Here is a 21,679-nt window from a genome sequence, read left to right on the forward strand (position 1 = left end):
GTGGTTAAAGCGACTCTTCAAACATTCAGCCCAGCAGTAGGGCTCCCTTAAAAAAGACACACACACACACACACACACACACACACACACACACACACACACACACACACACACAGAGAGAGAGAGAGAGAGAGAGAGAGAGAGAGAGAGAGAGAGAGAGAGAGACTGTTTAATGGTCATGTGACAACATTGACTTTTCTTGCCCTGTTGTACCATACATCCTTGGTATAGATAATAGAAAAGCCATTTTGCACTTCAGCTGGCAGGTATTTTATGGACAAACTTAGTTGTAAATTTTAAACTTTCTCAAATAATTATAAACATTGTCTTCTGAAAGAGAATCTGGTTGAAAGTAAATCAGTTTAAAGCCAGACGCATGAATAAACGCATTCTATCAGCTTCTGCTTTGAAAAAACAAACAAACATAAACAACAACAACAACAACAACAACACACCAGGATGGCACTCAACAGAACAAAACCAAGGGACTGTTTGGAGAGTGACTCTGCACAAAGGAATGCTGATAAGCCCCACCCTGTGCAGTAGTCACACTGCAATAGAGACATTTCTCTTATCATTTGTGTTTCTCAAGAAAAAAATAATAAAGGAAAGAAAGTGTAACTGTAGGGAAGAGGAGGTTACAGCAGAAGCGGGTTTATGATTTGGTGTTGTTAGAATGAGGTTTTGTGTTTTCTGCCCGAGTGCACACCAAGTTCGTCCAGATGTGGCAGTCTGAAGAAGAGTTCAGAAAAAAACCATGTGATTCCAAATTCAGCACTTGCAATGCTGGCAATGCCCTGGGTCCCAAGGATGAGGCTCTTTTAAGACTCAGACAGTCATTAAACTGTAATATAAACAGATTTATGCAGAGCCACTGGGTAATCAGCATTTGCCCAGTTCCTGAGGAAGCAGCTGCACAGATCCAAGAAATAGTAACTCATAAGCCATGTGTCTAACCTCTTTGGAGTGGAATCTCTCCACAGAGAAAGTCTGTCATCTATAAACTCGTGGGAGATTACACTTACTGAAAAATATGGCAACATCAAGACCTCAACAAAAGGTGCAGGCTCTGTTGAGAGTCCAGCAGGTACAAAGTGTTCAGTGAACTTGCACTTGAGGTGCAGTGCTTCTTAGGGCTGTGTGCAGACATGGTGCCAAATACAAAAGAGTGCTGGAAGAGACCAGCTCAGTGTGCACAGGAGTGGAGGGAAACGTTAAAGGAACATCCTAGCAGGGTACAACACACACCCTCAGCCATGTTAAAACACTGCATGAGTTTCTCACCTAAGGACTGAATATTCCTAGTGAGCTACCTGTGACCCGAGTTCCCACATAGCGAGACTTTGCCATCTTGAACTTGTAGGCTTTAAGGTCACTTCAGACTCTTCTATTCCAGCCAAAAGAAAGGAGAGCAGGCTAGAAGAATGTCCTAGCTGTTCATATAGGCTGTGCCCTTTCATGTATTCCTTCAGTAGACTGTAATCATAGTGACAGATGGGGAGGCAAAGAGAATCCAGCTATAAACCCCGAAAGGAGGGGATACCATGGGTGCTGGTGAACACCACCACGGGGGGGGGGGAGGGCTTTGAGTCCAGTCAGTGACCCAAGAGAGAATGGATTTGGAGGCTTAGATGGCATGTGTCTGTAGATGGACAGGTGCTATCACAGGAATTTGTCCTGATCTATTAGGAATTTCAAGTGTCCTTAGGATTTTTCTACATAAGCACTGAAGCTTTCTTTGGGGGAATTAAAAGTATAGTGTGGGGGTCAACAAGATGGCAAAGTGGGTAAAGGAGCCTGCGGCCAAGCCTGTTGACTTGAGTTTGATCCCCCAAACCCACATGGTACAAGGAGATAACTGACTCTCTGAAGTTTGTCCCTGACTCCCAAATGTGTACATGGTATGTAAGTATGAGAACATGCTCGTGTCAACAAACACACAGACACACGCACATGCAAACAAAGAAAACGGAATAAGTGTTTGTTTTAAAGTATGATGTGAAGAACAGCTGAAGAAAGTGTTTGGGGCTGAAGGGACAAAGGAGGGTGTAAACTGGAGGAGAAACAATGATCGTTTTGCCAGAAAACAAGACCTGAGGGTGGAGGATGAGTGGAATGATTCCTAGGGGTTTCCGAAGGCAGAAACATGAACCAGGTACTCACAGACAAAATTTTGATGTAAAACAAGGAATGATTTTTTAAACAAGATGACTGGATAGTAGCCAGGTAGCCCTTGGTTGGGTGCTACTGTAGTCCTCTACTGGTGATTATATTAGAGGAAAAGAGGAGACATGTGTGCACGTGCTCATGAAGACACACCACACCAAGTGTTGAGGCATTATGGCAGCACTGGTCATTTTTATCTCATCTCTTAGCTGTTACATCTTTGAGGCTCTTACCCATCCTGGTCCTCTTAGTTAACACATAGATCTTTAGACCTCTTTCTGTATCATCATTTCTAAGATTCCACATAACTAATCCAGATTCCTGACATGAATATGTCTGGTGGCCTCTGTGTCAGGTACCCATCACTCATCCAGTGATAGGAGGTCAGGTTTAGGATTACAGGTATGAGACCTTGCTGGTCTAGGACATCTTTCTGAGCAGGGTGTGAGGACAGAGCAGGAACTAAGAGCATCATTCCCAGGTTCTAATGTGAGACTGATCCAGTCTACTAAAGAGCCCACTCTCTAAGTACATGTAATATGCAAAACGATGCTTCTACTTCTAGATGGTGATGCATGTCTATCCTGGTTGTGAGACCGTAGACCCTGTAAATACAAAAGCTGAACAAAATTTCCATACAAAAGTATTCAGTAGCACCAAAGAGGTACTTAATAAAGACCCGATGGACATAGCCACTGCTTGATGGGCCTGAGTAAAAAACAAAGCATGAATCTTCATGAAGTCCCCCCCACACACAGTGTGTGTGTGTGTGTGTGTGTGTGTGTGTGTGTGTGTGTGTGTGTGTGTATTCCAGTGTCTGGGACAAAGTGTCAACAATACGAAGAGGAAAATCATATGGGTGAGCATCCAGGTCCATCCTTGTACATATTTTTCTGCTTGCTGAGGATTAACAGTAATATACCACAGGTATTTTTTTCTAATAGCCTTAGTGGAAAGGGAAGGGCAATAAACTCAGTGAGATCCTTGTTCTTATAAACATTAAAAGGGCTTGCAGAGAGATCCCTGGCTCCAAACTCACAGGCGCAGCATTCATAATAAGTATGCTGGGAAAGACAATCCTTCAGGGAACTAATGTATTTGTATGTCTATTTAGAGAGTAATACAACTTTAAACCTGGGGTTATAAAATTCAAATCTATACTTTCTGAGGACTTTCATCTGATTTACATCACTTGCAATGCCTTTAGGAAGTTATGCTCACTATGGCCTTTGGTTACAAAACGTTTGAAGTTTATAACTTCATCAAAATAATAAAAAAAAAAATGGACTTGACTTATTGATTAAGACAGGGTCTCACTCTATGGCCCTTAGCTGGCCTGAAGCTGGCTATGTAGACTGGCCTCCAGCTCACAGAGATTCACCTGCCCCTGCTGGAAGGAAAGGCCTGTGCCACCACTCCCAGAAATGTCCATATTTCAGATCCTTTCACAATGGCATGTTTTCTGAACTTAGATGTCCTACACACACACACACACACACACACACACACACACACACACACACAGAGGAAGATTCCTTAACTTCTCCTCCAACACAGAGCCTCAACAGAGTGTCTGTATTCACTGTGAATTCCAAGCAGATTTAATACTATGGCACTGTGAAGAGGGTTGCACAAGTAAAGACAGACCACCACAGGCCCATGAATCTAATTAGCACTCCTTGAGGAGACTGTTAAAAAATGAATTAAAACAAAACAAAACAAAACCTCCCTGGGAGTGGAGCATTTGTTTTTGAGCATTTTAAGTTCGGAGGGCATCTAGAAAAATTAGGGTGACTTATTTAGGTTCCCTGGAGTTGAAAGTGGGCTTTTCTTTACAGAATTTTACTCCTTCCAGTACAGACAACAACATGGTCCACGTGGCTTCTAAGCAGTAGCAGTTGTGAAATTTTTTTTTTTTTTCGTGTGGAAGTTGCAACTGCAGTTTGGTCTTTGTGACCGTTTCAACCTGTGGCCCAAGATAACCACTGATTGATGGCTTGTGTTGGGTCCCTTCCTTTTTGGCTCGCCTGGCTTGAGGTCACAGATTTGGCTGTGAGGGTACGGGGCGGGCTGGCCTGTTGTCTGTATGCAGCCCTGTGGTGGGAATGGCAGTGGTAGTGAGGTGGGGTGGGGGACTGCTTCCAACTTCCAGAGCCTTGGTGGGGGCTCTGGTGATGCTTCAGCTTTCCTGCTACAGGGAGCATCCTTCCTCCAACACGGCCTTTCTCCTTGCCTTGTCTTCCTGTGCTCGGGCCAGCTGCATCGGGTCAGCCAATCACACGCGAGCGTTCGCAGCAAGCACTGGCCAATGGGCTGCCCGCGTTTGCTGGAAACGCGAAACCCTTAGGGGAGAAGCAGTAACAAAAGCCTTTCACTGCAGACAAATGTTAAGTGTCTGTGCAGACTTTTCCTGTTTTTAATTTTATTACTGCAAGAATGGAGGGTTTGTTGTTTCTTTCATGTTTCCTTTCAAGCAATTTTAATTATACATTTGTGCTACATCAGGGACTCTGGAACGCAGTGATTTCAGCCTATTGCCTCTGAAGCTAAAATGCAGTAACCTTCTGGCAATACAGATACATTCCTGCACTGTAAATATAGCTGACATGCTAAAGAATTTTAAGCAGCTGCAGAGGTCTGTGACACCACACACGGTGCCCCAGAGAGCAGATGATGAGAAAGCCAGCTCCATTTGCCCCTCTCCTCCTCGCCCCACCCCTCTTTCCTGAAGGGATGTGCTCAGAAAGAATCCTTTCCGATTGTTCTGTCTTGTGCAATTTTTGACCGAATGCCTAATTACTATTGATTCTCATCACAATGGGATTTTTCATACTCAATGGTTAAAAACTACCCCCTCCCCACGGGGGAATCAAAAGGAATCAAGCATTATTTGAGGCAATGCTTGCGATTCTTTTTAGCTTTTCTTCCCCAGCTGGATGACTGCTACAATAGTAGGCAGAATTTATAGTGAGTAAATTCAGCTGTCACGTAACTAATAGCAGCCCCGACCATATGGGAAACAATTTTAAAATCTCCTTTTGAGAGAAAAATCTCCCTTACCCGGTACTTGAATCCTAAACATTCAGATGTTATTTTTAAGGGTTCCCCAGTAAAAAGAGTCTTGCTTTGGGAGGTTCCCAAAATGGTAGACAGTACAAGTGAGCAAGTCACCCAGTTAAGACTTGGAGGAATGGCCCCTTAGGGTGGGAAGGCAGACACTAAAAGAAACAAAGACTCATTTACATGTTTTATTGACTTGCCTTCCTCTTGTGTACATCTCAGAACCTAGCTTCTTTTCCAAATATGCTTTTAGGACATGACTTTTTTTTTTTCCGTTTTGAAAGTGGCACTTGTCCTCCAGAGAAACGAGCAGGGTGCTTTGTGTTGTTCCTCGGTGGTATTTGGCGTACCATGAATACTTAAGCTCAGTAATTCGCAGATGCAGTGCTGAATTAACGTGTCTGCAGGGCTTTGGAGTAAAAGCAGGATGGCTGGAAGGAAACATGTGTGTTGGTTTTGAGTGTTCTCTTCTAATCCTCTGTAGCAAAGCTTACCCAGGTTGACTGACGATAACCCCAAGAGCAAATGTGTTGTGCACACTTATTTTCTTAAGAGAGCTATTTTTAAGAGCCTCTGAGACAAGACTGAACAGCGAAACAGAGCCGGTTCTGAGCTCAATTGCTGTCTCACACAGTCAAGGGGGGGGGGGGCCGTCAAGAAGAAAAAAAAATCACAGCTGCCCCAAGGCCCTGCCTTTTCCACCGTGCCTATTTTTACATAGCTGCAAATGATTTTTTTCTTTTCTTAATAAAAAAAAGTTGCCATTGTTTTATAGTGTTGAATTGGAAACCAGATTCCTTTCAGTCGTCCTCTGGCTTAAGCACTGGTAACTCGGGCTTGGTTTACGTTGGCTGCCTGCCAAACGAAAGCAATTATGTGTAATAATAGAAAAATTAAGAGGTGAATGTTACTGTTTTACAGCAGGACATGGCAAAAACCATTTCCTTCTGTCAGCAATATCTTGATCACACCCTCACACACTCTCACCCTTTTGCACCACATTCGTGAATGCGTGCACACGTCCTCAAACACACACACACACACACACACACACACACACACACACACACACACACACACACTCTTCCTGTGGGTTTTAACTTGAGGTCACTGAAACCAGAAAGGGGAAGAATGCAAACCACAGCTTTTGAAAGCCATGTGAGAACAGGGCTTTGCTGGTAAATATAATAACAATAAATGAAGTGGAAATAAAGTAATAGGCGTTAAATGTGTGCTGCCCTTTAACCCCCCTCTCCCTAACAGGTGTCCTAGTGGTCAATGTCACGTGGAGGAACAAAACATATGTGGGGACCCTACTAGACTGCACCAAGCACGACTGGGCCCCTCCTAGGTGGGTACCTTTTCTTTCTTGCTCCTTCCTCTGCTTCCCCCTTCCCGTTTCTGCAAAGAAACTACAGAAAGAAATGAATAAGATATAAAACTCTTCCTGTAATTGAAACCAGGCAAAGGAGAAATGAGCCATTTAGGCCTTAGCCAGTAAAGTGCAGATGCTAGCTTTTCTGTCAGATCCCTTGTCCTCTCCCTCCCCTCTCTCCTTTGTTTTCTTCTTCTCTTTTTCAAAATGGCAATTTGAACTGATTGAAAAACCAGCTCTTTGAGCTACTTTCCTGTGATTCTCTGTGGGTGAATGTAATCCATTTGGTAGCCCGCTCTTGAGCCGATGTACCCATGCTAAAATAGAACGTCCTTCACTTGGCTGCACCTGGCCCTCCAGCCAGCAAGGTTGGGTCTGCTCTGTGCTCCCTTGGGTCCCTGTGGTCTCACCTGGCTCTTTTGGAGATGCTCATTATGACCCCCATTTCTTGCTTCCCTAGGTTTTGTGAATCACCAACAAGTGACCTAGAGATGAGAGGGGGCCGAGGCAGAGGGAAGAGAGCGAGGTCTGCCGCGGCTGCCCCTGGCTCCGAGGTCAGCTTCACAGAGTCCAGAGGGCTGCAGAGCAAGAACAGAGGGGGGGCCAATGGGAAAGGGAGGCGTGGCAGCCTCAACGCCAGTGGACGAAGGACACCCCCAAACTGTGCTGCAGAGGACATCAAAGCCAGTCCTTCCTCGACCAACAAAAGGAAGAACAAGCCTCCTATGGAGCTGGATCTGAACTCCAGCTCTGAGGACAGTAAACCCGGGAAACGGGTCCGCACCAATTCTAGAAGCACCCCCACCACCCCTCAAGGGAAACCAGAGACTACATTTTTGGACCAAGGCTGCTCCTCTCCAGTGTTAATCGATTGCCCCCACCCAAACTGCAACAAAAAGTACAAGCACATAAATGGCCTGAGGTACCACCAGGCTCATGCACACTTAGACCCAGAAAACAAGCTAGAGTTTGAGCCTGACAGTGAGGACAAGATCTCAGACTGTGAGGAAGCCTTGAGTAATGTGGCCCTTGAATGCAGCGAGGCAAGCACAAGTGTATCAGCATACGACCAGGTGAAGGCACCTTCATCCCCCGGGGCTGGGAACCCCCCTGGGACACCCAAGGGAAAGAGAGAGCTCATGAGCAATGGCCCCGGTTCTATAATAGGTTCGAAAACTGGGAAGAATTCTGGCAAAAAGAAGGGCCTTAACAATGAACTTAACAACCTTCCAGTCATCTCCAACATGACAGCCACCTTAGACAGTTGTTCGGCGGCAGACAGCAGTTTAGCTGCTGAAATGCCCAAACTGGAAGCAGAAGGACTGATTGACAAAAAAAGTTTGGGGGATAAAGAAAAGGGCAAAAAAGCAAACAATTGCAAAATGGACAAAAACCTCTCTAAACTGAAAAGTGCCCGGCCCATCGCCCCTGCCCCAGCCCCTACACCCCCACAGCTGATTGCTATACCGACTGCAGCCTTCACATCCACAACCACGGGGACCATACCGGGACTGCCCTCCCTCACGACCACTGTCGTCCAGGCTACACCAAAGAGCCCTCCATTGAAACCTATTCAACCAAAGCCCACGATTATGGGGGAGCCCATCACCGTGAACCCAGCTCTGGTGTCACTCAAAGACAAAAAGAAAAAGGAGAAGCGTAAGCTAAAGGACAAAGACGGGAAAGAGACTGGGGGTCCCAAAATGGATGCTAAGCTGGGGAAGCTGGAGGACGCCAAGGCGGCTGGCAAGGATTTGTCTGGGCATTTTTTAAAGGACCATCTCAGTAAGAGTGAAGGGCTGGCGAACGGATTGTCAGAGTCTCAGGAGAGCCGCATGGCCAGTATCAAAGCCGAGGCTGATAAGGTTTACACATTCACGGACAATGCTCCCAGCCCTTCCATCGGGAGTGCCTCTCGGATGGAATGCAGTACCCTGGTGAATGGGCAGGCGCCCATGGTCCCCCTGCATGTGTTGACACAGAATGGTGCTGAGAATTCAGCAGCCAAGACCAACAGCCCAGCCTATTCGGACATATCGGATGCTGCTGATGATGGCGGTTCAGACAGCAGGTCAGAGGGCATGAGGTCAAAGGCCAGTTCCCCATCAGATATCATTTCTAATAAAGACGGTGTCGTGAAAGGCCATTCTTCAACTTCAGCACAATCATCTCAGCTGAAAGAGTCCCATTCTCCCTATTACCATGGCTACGAGCCTTATTATTCTCCAAGTTACATGCACCCTGGACAGGTTGGTGCCCCCACAGCTGGGAATGGTGGGAGCACACAGGGCATGAAGATCAAGAAGGAGTCAGAGGAAGATGCAGAGAAGAAAGACAAGGCAGAGCAGTTAGATTCTAAGAAAGTGGACCACAATTCTACATCTCTACAGCCTCAGCACCAGTCGGTTATCACACAAAGACACCCTGCCCTGGCTCAGTCACTTTATTATGGCCAGTATGCCTATGGGCTCTATATGGACCAGAAATCACTGATGGCCACCAGCCCTGCCTACAGACAGCAGTATGAGAAGTACTATGAGGACCAGAGGCTGGCAGAGCAGAAAATGGTCCAGAGTGGGAGAGGAGAGTGTGAAAGAAAGGCCGAACTCCCCTTGAAAGAACTGGGCAAGGAAGACAGTAAACAGAAAAACATGCCATCGGCCACAATCTCAAAAGCTCCCTCTACTCCGGAGCCTAACAAAAACCATTCTAAGCTAGGGCCATCAGTGCCTAATAAAACTGAGGACACAGGTAAATCACAGCTTCTCTCCAGTCACCAGCCGCAGCTTCAGGCCGACAGCTTCAAAACTAAGCAGATGGAAAACCACCAGCTTATTAAGGAGGCTGTAGAAATGAAGTCTGTCATGGACTCTATGAAGCAGACAGGTGTAGACCCAACCTCGAGATTTAAACAAGTAAGATTGTGGAGTGTGGCCCCAACAGACAGGGAGCAGTCTTGAGTTGTGCACATGTCTTGGGCTTGATCTTGCTAGACATCTTACCTTGGGAGGAAACCATCCAGAGGAGTTTTTCCTCTTCTCTTGAAAATTATCCTTAAAGATCCTTGGGTGTTCCTGTACAATTCTAAAATGCACATTACCCACTGTTTACCTGTCTTAGTGTGTAAAGGAACTCTGGGCATGGGCCCTGAGTGGATTTCCTAAGTCTGTAACTGATGAGGACTCTTGGTTTCTTCATGAGTTTAAGGTGAAGGCATTTCACTAGAGGGCCTCTGAAGTCTCTCGAACCCTGAGATTTCCTACCCTTCTCTAAAACACTCATTCTTTTTATTCACCAAATACCTGTCAGTGTCTTCTAAGATTTTTAAACCCAGTTCACTTGAGTTCCCACATCCCATTCACTGTTTAATGAAGTTTGTGCACCAGATGTTTCCCACAGAGATTTCTATTTTATGTTCTGTTTAGAACCCAAAGTAGAACTCTGGTGCTGTGGGTTCTCAAGGCGTCAGGAACTGCAGGTGATGAGTCTCAGCAGTTCCTTCAGCCAGCCTGAGACTATGTGAAGTGCAGTCCCCGTGAAACCATAGACATGCAGTTCTGTCTCCCTGACAAACTGTTGCCCTTTGAGCACTAATTCTGGTATTCCCCAGCACCGATGCCCCAGCTTCACTCCCTGTGCTTGCCCCCTAGTGAGTCAGAGCAAGAGTTCTTACTGCTGTATACATTTCCGGCCAAAGTTGGGACCCAGGACCAACATCAAATTCTCATTCAATACTTGAGCCCCCAGGGGGTTTACGCCATGAATGTGCAGAGTCATCAAGGCGGTTTAGATCTTTAGTTCCATGTCCCCCATAGCTCTAAATCAGGCTCTTATTTCCAGGGTTGCAGTAGAATAAGACAATTTGGGAGGGCTTATCATTGGGTTTGTCTTCTAATAAATAAATCACAATATGTGCCGTTGATTTGATATTTTTGGTTTTAAAATGTTAGCCCATTAATGAGAATCGAGCCAGCATAGCAAGCCTAAGCTTGCTTGAAGAAAATGTGTTAAGATGCCAAGAGATTTTTCCTTCTAATTGATGTTCATAACTGTAATAATTATTTAAATTTTCTACTATTGGCTTGAGGTAGAGTTTTTGAAATCCCCTTTACCTGTATGAGTAGGAAAATGAAGACTGAATTAAATATGTCTGAGGATATTATATAAAGTTCCAGCTCTTGGCCCAGCTGCCATGTAACCTTGATGTTGGCTGAACTTTAAAAGCATTTGGTTTAGCCTGTGGTGTAAGGATTGATGATGAAGCCCACCTCAGGCATTATTACTTTATCACAGTAGGAGGAGGAAAAGCACATGTTAACCCAGTATAAAATAATAGGAAACAGTGCTGTCGTGTAAATGAATGGGTTTGCTTTGTAAACAATGAAATTTTAAGCTAGATCTTTATTTTAAAACCAGGATCCAGAGTCAAGGACATGGCATCATTACGTATACCAGCCCAAGTATCTAGATCAGCAAAAGCCAGAAGAACTTGACAGAGAAAAGAAATTAAAAGAGGACAGTCCGAGGAAGACGCCTAACAAAGAGAGTGGTGTGCCTAGCCTTCCCGTGTCATTAACAAACATTAAAGAGGAGCCCAAAGAGGCCAAGCGCCCAGATTCTCAGTCAGTGGAGGAAAGCAAGCTGAAGAATGATGATGGAAAGACTCCCGTGAACTGGAAGGACTCTCGGGGGACAAGAGTGGCTGTGTCCTCACCTATGAGTCAGCATCAGTCGTACATACAGTACTTGCATGCTTATCCTTACCCACAGATGTATGACCCCAGCCACCCTGCATACCGGGCTGTTTCTCCTGTCTTAATGCACAGTTACCCTGGTACGTGTTGTGGGTTCAAAATACACTGGAGGGAAGAGGCTGTGTTCAAATGATAGCTATTAACAACTGACGATAAATTAGAAGCTTTGGGAATGACATTTGTTTTGCTTGTTTTTAATGCTACTTAAAGTCCCAAAGATGAAACTGATTTAATGTGAGATTTTTATATTTTGTAATGAAATGTCAAGAGTCCTCAGGCTCTAGCTTCCATAGTTCCTGATGGCTTACTGTAGATGTTTAGACTGACAGATACTTTATTGCCTGTGGAAATATTCTAAGCACTTACTGTCATAATCATTATAGTTACTGTTTCTTTCACTTAAGCGGACACATAAATGGATGAAGTAGCTGTAAGCTCAATTCTGTTTATATCCTCCGTTCATCAGGATGAATTAACCAGAGAACAAAATCGGGGAACCTAGACACAGATAAACAATGATGTAGCCCGTTCTTAATGTAACCCCTTATTTTAAGATGTCTGACTCGTACCCAAAATTCATGAAATCCAGCTGATTTTTGTTTTTAAGATGTAGCCTGTAACATGATGTGACATTTGTTGTTTATCTGCAGGGGCCTATCTCTCTCCAGGATTTCATTATCCTGTTTATGGGAAGATGTCTGGGAGAGAGGAGGCAGAAAAAGTCAATACCAGCCCCAGCATCAACACAAAAACAGCCAGTGAAGCCAAAGCCCTGGACCTGCTCCAACATCACGCCAACCAATACCGAAGCAAGTCCCCTGCTGTAAGCCTCCTTTTGTTGGTAGTTAAAAGGCCATGTTTGGGGGGGAAAGGAGGACGAGCAACAGAAGAGTCTTGAAAGAGAAATGGTTTAGGAACCCAGCTGGGATTTCAGGATGCTTTTCTATCCTGATACATAAAGAATGGAATGTTGAAATATAAGATGTGGTCACACCGGAGGGGAAAATGTCATTGAAGCCTTTGTGGGAGTGGGGAGCTTCTCTGTTGCAAAAGTATGGTGTTCCTTGCTTACCCTGGAGGAGGTATGGAAGGGGGGAATTTAAATTTATAGTGACCTCTTGTATAAAATGTTTCTTGTTAAAACATTAGCAAAGGAAGTGCCAGAGGACTATTTTATACTGTCCTTGTTACAAAGTGGGTTCAGAGGCCACTAACTGTTGATTGACCTACTAGACAAATTGAGTTTTGCAAAATGTTTTCTTAAGGATGGGGATTGTAGCTGGGCGTTGCTGGCACACTCCTTTAATCCCAGCACTGAGGAAGCAGAAGCAGGTGGATCTCTGTGGAGTTCAGGGCCAGCCTGATCTACAGAGCTAGTTCCAGCACAGCTAGGGTTGTTACACAGAGAGACCCTGTCTTGAACCCCCCTCCCTCCACAAAAAAGGTAGGGGGTGTAGCTCAATGGTAGAGCACTTACCTATCATGTGCCCAGTTGATATCCCTAACCTGAAAAACAAACAACGATAAAGATAAAAATTAAAAGCAAACAAACAAATGTTTTCCTCAGAAACAACTTTCAAAAATCAAGTTTTCTTGTACAAATTGAAAGTCTTGCTTCCTGTTCAGACAGTAGCAAATGCAGTCCACAATTATGTGACAGTGGTTGAGGGGAAAAGAAACCCGTTCTAGACAGTCTAGTTCCTCGTGTGTGTAAGTATGTACATAAATAAAGGTGACCAGACAGACGTCACCCCTGTCCTCTGTGCTAGCCTAACCTCAGTAGACCCGAAGTTTCAGATCCCTTTGTTGACCTGGGTATTCCCATGGTCCATATTCACAGTCAGAATTCTGTTCCTGTAGAACAATACTGAGGGTCCGTGACACACAATGACAATTAATTATATTCAGACATTCATTTGAGTCTTGTGCAATGTGGGGCTCGTATATGCAAGCCTGAGTCACTTGGCTGGGGAATAAGACTGCAACTGCTGCCTGCTGGTCTTGATGGAATTATCCTGTCCCTGTCATTCCATAGAAGTAATACACAAAAATGTCTTTGTGAAAAGAGGCTCTCCCAACAAAATACCAACTGCTGGTCCTTTAAAGACACCAAAGGAAAGTGATGGTTCCAAGTTAGGAAAGAAAAGAGATGAAATGATTGAAATAGAGTGTTTACACGTCGAAAACAACCATTACAGAGAAACTAAAAAAGATGATCCGTGCTTGATCCCTTTTTTGTAATTCCTCCATTCAGTATATACACAGACTTTGTTCCCATGAGAGAGCCCAGAGCAGGCTTGCTAGGGTCTAAAAGGAGAAATGTATTTGAGACACAGTCCTTAACCTTCTCTGATGTGGAAGAACTGAAATTTTTGATGACATCTCAGAAATGAAGAATCTGGAATGTGGGCAGGACAGTGGTTTCCTGTCGAGTCTGCCCACCCCCAAATGTTCAGGAGATTGGTTCTTGAACTCTTGGGAAGTACCAAGTCTGAAGATATCCCATTCCCCTTTGTAAAACAATGACACAATATTTGACATAAACCTACATTCATCCTTGTATTTCAGTTATTCACCAATCACCTCCAAGTGTCTAATACAAGAAAAGCGCTATATAACGCTTCTTATACTGTACTGTTTAGGGAATCATGGTTACTAAACAAGTCTTAATATTTTTAGTATGCCAGTTTCCTTCATAATGTTTTTGATCCAGGCTAGCTAAATCATGGAAGTGAAGCTCATGAATACAGTCAGAAAGGAGAAGGATGTAGTGATTAAAATATGTGTGCCGTGTGAACAAGTACTGTATATCACTGTAGGAATTTGAGATTGGATGTGCATTTTTGTGGGAACACAATGGTTACTTTTTTTTCCCCTCTCCAGACAAGTTTACTTTGTGTAGCCCTGGCTGTTCTTGAACCCTTTTTGTAGACTGGACTGGCCTCAAACTCACAGATATCCACCTGCCTCTGCCTCTCAAGTTGTGGGACTAAATGCGTATGCCACTATAGCTTTTTAAAAAAATTACCTTTTCAAAATTATCAGATAAATTCCTTCCACAAAGTATAAATAAAGTAAAATTAGAAAACGTAACTTTTAAGAATAGTCTCAAAAACCCCTTTTAAAGAATTCATACATAAAAACTGTTTCTGAAAGAGACCAAGTGGATTCTAAAGTGCAATTTTCAATAGTGAATCTTGAGATCATTTTTAGGAAATATTCGCAGAAAACCTTGGTGCCATTTACCTTACTCTGGTAGGTTCTCTAGTTCTGTTAGACAAACACATGCCCTTTAACTCTATCTTCCACTGGTGTAGAGTTTCCAGTAGCTGTATCCACTCAGTGACCTGAATGAAGTACTAGTGGCTGTAGGAGGAGAGGGCTTTGGTACTTCTGATGTTTGTGTGTTGGCGAATTAAAGGAAGGCATTTCTCTTTTCAGCCTGTGGAGAAAGCTTCCACAGAGCGGGAACGGGAGACGGAGCGGGACCGGGATCGCCATTCCCCCTTCGGCCAGCGGCACCTGCACACTCATCACCACACCCATGTTGGCATGGGCTACCCTCTCATCCCTGGTCAATACGACCCTTTTCAAGGTCAGTAGCTCATTTCATCGGTGCCATTCTGGTTTGGCTGACAGTTGCTATGTCTTCCTGTCACTAATTTAAAATGAAAAATACTGAATTTTGACTAACACTAGCTGTGGGGACTATTCCTAACACTTATTTCTCAGTATTCCTGAGAGACACACCTAAGGCTGTTTGTATTCTATTGAGACTTGAAGTGGCTACCACTTAATAATTGTCACTGGGAGATGTTATCTCACCAACTGAGGGTGGCAGCCAGTGTCTGGTGCACCAAATAAAACAATCAGAAAATCAGATAGCTATTTCGGGGAAATTGTAGAGAAAACAGAGCCATGGTAAGTGGCTTTGGTGAAATCATTTATTCTGATTATCTCCAGTTCTTTTAAATTGCCATTTTCCCACACTAGTAACCAGCATGGCCAGAACTAACATTTCATAACCCAACCGAAGGGCACTTTGCATCCTTCACTGATGGGACATGTTTTGCTAAACATGAGTGAGAGTTAGCACATTCAGGACACAAGAGGTGACCATGCCTTACCCGTTCCATCTGTGTCACCTCATAAGGCATTGGCTGTCTCTATTTTTTCACAGTTCTGGAAGTTGTAGCTGGAGAGCCTGGTGCCAGTTGTGCCTGGTGCCATTTCTGGTGAAGCCTTTCTTAGTAGAGTTGGGGAGGGATTTCCTACTTTTTCACCATAGAGCAAGGCAGGGAAGCAAGGCTTCTGGAATCTGCTTCTATAAGAACATTTAAGCCTATCAAATCAGTATGCCGTCCCTAGGACTTCATTTTAATTACTTCTGTCTAAGCTCTTGAGTCCAAATGCAATCAAATTGGGAATCTGGGCCTCAACATGGGATCTTTGCTGGGTAGAGGGCATTTTAGCAATGGCAAAGGCTAAGGTGCTTAGCAAGATGATGTTGGAAATGCAGAGAGTGTAAAGGAATTGGGCTTCTTTGTTCATTTGTTATTTGGTGTTAAAAATAAAGCTCACTCTTGTCTCTCTCCCTCTTCTCTCTCCACTTCCTTCCCTTTCCCCCTTCCCCAATAAAACTTCCCACTTATAAAAAAAATCATAGATAGAGGATATGATGGACAGACAGACAGACAGACTGATAGATAAAGCAATCTCCCAAATCACCAAGTGTGAGAGGGAAATTAATTCTATCTCTAACACATCACAGATGTAAAGGGGTATATGTGAACAGAATAAGTATCTCATCATTTTTGTATGTATCTGTAATGTCTCAAATTATCCAAATAAAACATATCCAAATAAAAATGGAAGGAGAGAAAAATCTTCCTGTTTGCTTTGTTTACTGTGTTTCCTCGGAATTTTTTGTGTTTGTTTCTTGTATAGCATTTCCCTTTTTCTTTTTTTCTTTTTTTAATAATTTTATTTTATGTTTACTGGTGTTTTGCCTGCATGTGTGTCTGTGTGAGGGTTTCAGATCTTGGAGTGTCTGTAGTGAGCTGCCATGTGGGTGCTGGGAATTGAACCCTGGGTCCTCCGGCAGAAAAACCAGTCCTCTTAACAGCTGAGCCAACTTTCCATGCCTTCCCCATGCCCCCTTTTCTTTGTATAGATTAGGACTATTTTTCTTAAGTTGATATAGACTCAGAAAGTGTGGTTTTTCTGATTTTGTTATCGGAATTTATTCCATATACTTTATGGGTTGCATCATGTTTAAGTCACTGGGGAGAATGCTACAGCAAAAGAAGTCATTATATAAGTTTTCTGAACAAAATAGCATGTTTCTATAATTCTCTGGCTTTGCTTCCTGTTGTTATTTGGTACCTATTATTTGTCCTGAGCTTCCTATACCGGAATACATGCAAACCACTTAGCGCCATGCAGAGCCAGTGAGATGGAAGGCTATATCCTCTGAATACCTATTAAGAAAACCACCAAGTATTCAGTAAAGCAATAGATGTTGGCTACACTGAGCAGTTTGTAGTCTGCCCTAGCCATGTGAAACATTTCACGTGAACATTTAGGAAAGGACAAATCACTGCTACCCGTTCTGTGCCCTTTACCACTCACTGGGCCTGTGTCTACACCTGCCTTTTCCCAGGTCATGGTAACCCTGTGTTTTCTTCCCATCAGGCTTGACCTCTGCTGCCCTCGTTGCCTCTCAGCAGGTGGCTGCCCAGGCATCTGCATCAGGAATGTTTCCTGCACAGAGAAGGTAAATATTCTCAACACCTGAAATTAGCCTTCCCGCGGAGATGTGCTGATGGTTGCAAGGAAGAGAAGATAGGCTTGGAAAATGAAAAACTTGATGCCTTGTATTTGATTTTATTGTAATGAATGAACATATTATAGCAGTATGCTTCACATGGGACTTGCATTCTATGAGCCTCACTCTACAAATGTGATGATGTACATCAGTAAGGAAATGATTGATTTTTTTTTTAATCTTAGGTTAAGGTAATGTTAACTCTACAACCTTGTCCGCAAAGCTAGTGTAGCTCAGTGGCTTAGTAGTTGACTAGCATGCCCAAGGTCCTAGCTTCGAGCCTCAGCATTATACAATAAAATACCAGGACACAAATCCCTTCATTTTAGTATATTTAAAAATAGGGTTGCAAGTGGAGAGATGAGTTATTATAATGCTGACATTTGTGCCCTGGTGTTTTAAGTGACCCTACAAGCTGTCATAAGAAGGAAAAAATAAATTTAAAAGAAGATTACCTGCGTAAGATTAACACTCTCTCAAAATGTAGTCCATTTGTGTTTCTTCATTTCCCTGGGAAGTCCACAAATGAAATAGAGCTAATTATACAAAGAAGTCTTTCCGTCTCACTGTCTTTAGGTTTTCCTGTCAAATGTTGAGAGAACTCAATGCTATGGTGTGCTCTTCTTTTGCAGAGAATAACAGGATCGGAAGTGTCCGGTGTCATGTGACTGGATCACATGGGGAAGCGCTTTATATAGACATCAGTTCCATGGTGTTAATTTGAAATGCCTTAATGGCAGGCAAAAACCAGTCATTTCATTTTGTAAATTACAGATTTTATCACAGAGTAACAAATGTTGCTGTAATTAAACTTCTGTTTTATATATATATATATACGTATACATATCTGTATATATACATATATATATATATACATATATATATATATATATATATTCTTTACTTTTTTGTAACAGTAACCAGGCTCGCACACACAGGGTCTGCTGCCAAGTTGCAAACCACTCAGTAAAGGAAATTTAAAAAAAAAAAAAAAAAATGTATTTGTCATGTTGAAAGTGTTAGCCACAACAGGCTGCTTACTTTCTTTTCCTTTTAAATTGTAAATAAATAATGTTCTGTATCAGTGTGCCTGAACCTTGCATATCCTTCATCTCTCTCCCATGAAGCCCCTCAGAAAGGCGAACTGTGATGATGACACTTGGTACAATTTAGATGTCGAATTGGTGGCTCCTGTTAAAGACTCATCAGTGTAAAATGTTCCCGTAGTCACTGTTTGTACTTGTTTATTGTGGAAATAAATACTTTTGGAAGGCATGGGGTTGCCAGAACCACAAAAGCTGTGTTGTATATATAATGTAAAAATTAAGATGGGGAAATAATGAGCATCTGTGAATAATGAGGAGTCGTTTTTTGATAATCTTGAATGGCAGATAACCCAATAGCCTGCATACCAGAGACATCTGTGACTGCTCTATTACTTGAATAGCCCTACAGTCTTTTTTTTTTTTCTTTACTTTTCTTTAATGTTTACAATATCCAGTTTTAGAGGAGAAGGACTTTAACGCCATTGCCTGGTTACTTGTTTTATGCTGTAATCTAGTTTATTTTATGTAAAATGTATATTGAATGCTTTCCTTTTTTATACCTGCCTTAAATAATTTGGCAATCAGAATTAAAAAGGTTTTGTTTGTTTGTTTTTTTTTAAAATAATGGTTTCCTGTGTGTCTGATGTTACTTCTCCTTGGCTGGGAGTGAGTCTAACTTTTAGAGAAGCCCTTCATACTATGAAGGCATAAGGCAACAACACACAGACACCAACTCTTCATACATGATACACAGGTATAACAACCAAACACTGTGTTCGGTTCTGTGAATATGTGCATAATTACAGGGCATGTAGTCTAGACATGGACACAAAGCACCCCAAATTGGTAGACAGTGGTGGAATAGTGTGCTAAGCATATAAATCTTTCTTTGTTTTTTTGCTTTTGTGTTCTCTCTCTCTCTCTCTCTCTCTCTCTCTCTCTCTCTCTCTCTCTTTCTCTCTCTCTCTCTCTCTCTCTCTCTGTGTGTGTGTGTGTGTGTGTGTGACAGGGTTTCTCTGTGTAGCCCTGGCTGCCTGGCTGTCCTGGAACTCACTCTGTAGACCAAGCTGACCTCTATGTCACAGAGATCCAGCTGATCTGCCTCTGCCTCCCCAGTACTGGGATTAAAAGCATGTCCTGTCTCTGACTCCTCCCAAATGCTCATATTAAAGGCATGTACCACACCATGGTCAGCCTAAACATGTAAGTCTTGTGACTTGTGAACAGTAGATAGAACATATAAAAGGTCAACTAGTTGTCACTAGAGTGACATACAAGGGTATTTTTTACCTCTCCTCCTTACCTCTTCTTTCCATCCATTGAGCCACCTACACCATCCTAAGCTGGAGTTGATTACAATGAACAAACCAGACAGAAATTCCCATACTCATAGAGTTTGCATTTTTTAGTAGACAGTGCGGACATACATCAAACATACAACAGTAGATTGTCTGATAAATGCTATGGAAAAAAGTGAAGGATGCTGAGTATGTGTGAGAGTTTGTACACCTGATTAGAGTAGCTGATCTGGGAAGATGTCACTAAATTGATGATGGGGAGGTTCATAGAAACTTGCTGGGGAGAAGCACTTCAGGGAGATGAAAAAGCCAGTGCAGAAGTCTGCCATTGCAAATTTACTTTGTCTTTGGACTGGTTGAATTTTTTTTTTTTTCTGGTGCTGGCACTCAAACCCAGGACACTATGCATACTAGGCAAGCCCTCTATCACTCAGGTACATACCCCAGCCCTTGAACTTGGCTTGGCTCATTGCAGTCATTAGTGTTTGACTTTCCTCTAATTGCTTATAACAGTTCTCCCAACTGGTTCACTAAGAAATGCTTGAAAGGACAGAACTTGTCTGGGTATATTTGTTCAGCTTGACCTTCACAAATAGATTTTTGTCACCACAGAGCAATATTTCCTCTGCTATGGTAAAGCTACCTGGTGTGTCATTTGCTCCCGAGTCTAATTTACCTAGTTTTTGTCATGTCTTCAAGCCACCAGGTCATTTTATTCCTTAAAGATTTGGTGCTGTCTTCTGTAGTTAAAAGCACTCGTGTTTCCTCTGTTCAAACAGTTGCTTTCTAGTCTGTCTGTTGGTGGCTTTCCTGCCACTCCAGTTCCCAACCAACCTTGTAACTGCCAACACATCAGAACAAAATGCAGGTCAGCTTTCACTCTCCCCAACTATAGCAGCATGTTCCTGTTGAGGGCTGGGAGATACTGTGTAATTCTGAAGATTTCCCAACTTTCAGTGCTGTGCATTTTTCAAGTAATAGGCATGAAGTCAGTCTTCTATTTCAGTTGTATAACCCTGCACATACATTTATCAGGCTTCTGATCACTCCTACTTAGGTGGCCAAATAGATTACAAATAGGGACGTTAGACCATGCTTCAATATACTTTTGCAGTGAATGGAAATGCTGGTAATTGTGAAGAGATGCTGATAAATATGATGAGATACATGGCCAAAAGCACAAGGCCATTTGAATAGCCCTCCTCTGCTTTTACTGGAATGTTATTCACGACTGGTTTACAGTGATCACCAAATGAAATTTTGTTTGCCCCCCTGATGGTTAGTTACCATTGGTGTCTTTACTCAAGTCATGAATTGCCAAAGGCCAGAGCTCATTGACATTGTGTGTGCCATTTCTCTGGCTAAGTCTATATTCAGCACCGAATGGTAAATTAAAGATTCCCCAAAGACAAGCATAGTTGGCTCCATTATATTACTATGATGAATCTGCCATTAATATGCTTCTAATTGTTTTACTTTTATAGACATAAAATCAGTCCCCTTAGTGACTAATAATAGGGTTTATTGATTTTACTAAACATTATTCATTCCAGGCCTGCTCATATCAGCTTGTCCTGAACATATGCAAAAAGCCTGCAGTGCTGGCAGAGTGCAAATTAACTTCATGGAGAAATGCGAATGAAGAGCTGTTTACAGCTGCGGTCCCATTGAATGTTGAATATTAAAAACAAGGCAATAGGCTCTATATAGAACCATTTATTTCTAGGTTAGATTCTCAGATGGCTTTTTCATGGAAGCTTGCCATTGATGTTCAGCCCAGGTCATTAACACATGCAGAGTGAAAAGGCTGGCCTTTTCCATTCACACTGGCTCTGACCCTGACTTAACGTGGTTGCAGCCCAAGGCTCCCTGAATGACCTGAATGAATAGAGCTGATTGAGACAGGATGAAACAGCCGTTTAATGATAATTACTGGTCAGCCCAGTCTCTCTCTGACTCTGAAAAAGAAACAAGACAGGCAAAGCCATTTATGATTGTTTGTGTCACTAACCACAGTCATTTTATTCCCCCTTCCTGCAGCCATCTGAGTCATAAATGCTGTTTTCTTTCAGTTAACTTGGGGGAGAGAAAATGAAGTGAAGACCCAAAAGCTAACCATTAGCCAGGCCTCCACCATGGATCCTCTTTTAGTT

At 43.0% G+C, this 21,679-nt stretch overlaps 1 protein-coding gene across 6 annotated transcripts in view; it reads left to right on the forward strand.

The window, feature by feature from the left end:
• Positions 1–18,853, forward strand: part of LOC100754481 (zinc finger protein 608) — a 108,395-nt gene extending 89,542 nt beyond the window's left edge. For 5 of the 6 annotated variants that reach the window (XM_027400919.2, XM_027400916.2, XM_027400917.2 and 2 more), the window contains 7 exons: positions 6,490–6,577; positions 7,062–9,516; positions 11,018–11,435; positions 12,006–12,178; positions 14,797–14,950; positions 17,050–17,131; positions 17,815–18,853. In XM_027400919.2, coding sequence (XP_027256720.1) covers positions 6,490–6,577; positions 7,062–9,516; positions 11,018–11,435; positions 12,006–12,178; positions 14,797–14,950; positions 17,050–17,131; positions 17,815–17,821 — 3,377 coding nt within the window. In that variant the 3' untranslated portion in view covers positions 17,822–18,853. Of the gene's footprint in view, positions 1–6,489; positions 6,578–7,061; positions 9,517–11,017; positions 11,436–12,005; positions 12,179–14,796; positions 14,951–17,049; positions 17,136–17,814 lie in introns of those variants that run through there. The other variant, XM_027400920.2, reaches the window with a different exon arrangement.
• The last annotated feature ends 2,826 nt before the right edge of the window (positions 18,854–21,679 follow it).

The sequence above is a fragment of the Cricetulus griseus genome, chromosome 2 (assembly GCF_003668045.3).
Source record: "Cricetulus griseus strain 17A/GY chromosome 2, alternate assembly CriGri-PICRH-1.0, whole genome shotgun sequence".
NCBI lineage: Eukaryota > Metazoa > Chordata > Mammalia > Rodentia > Cricetidae > Cricetulus > Cricetulus griseus.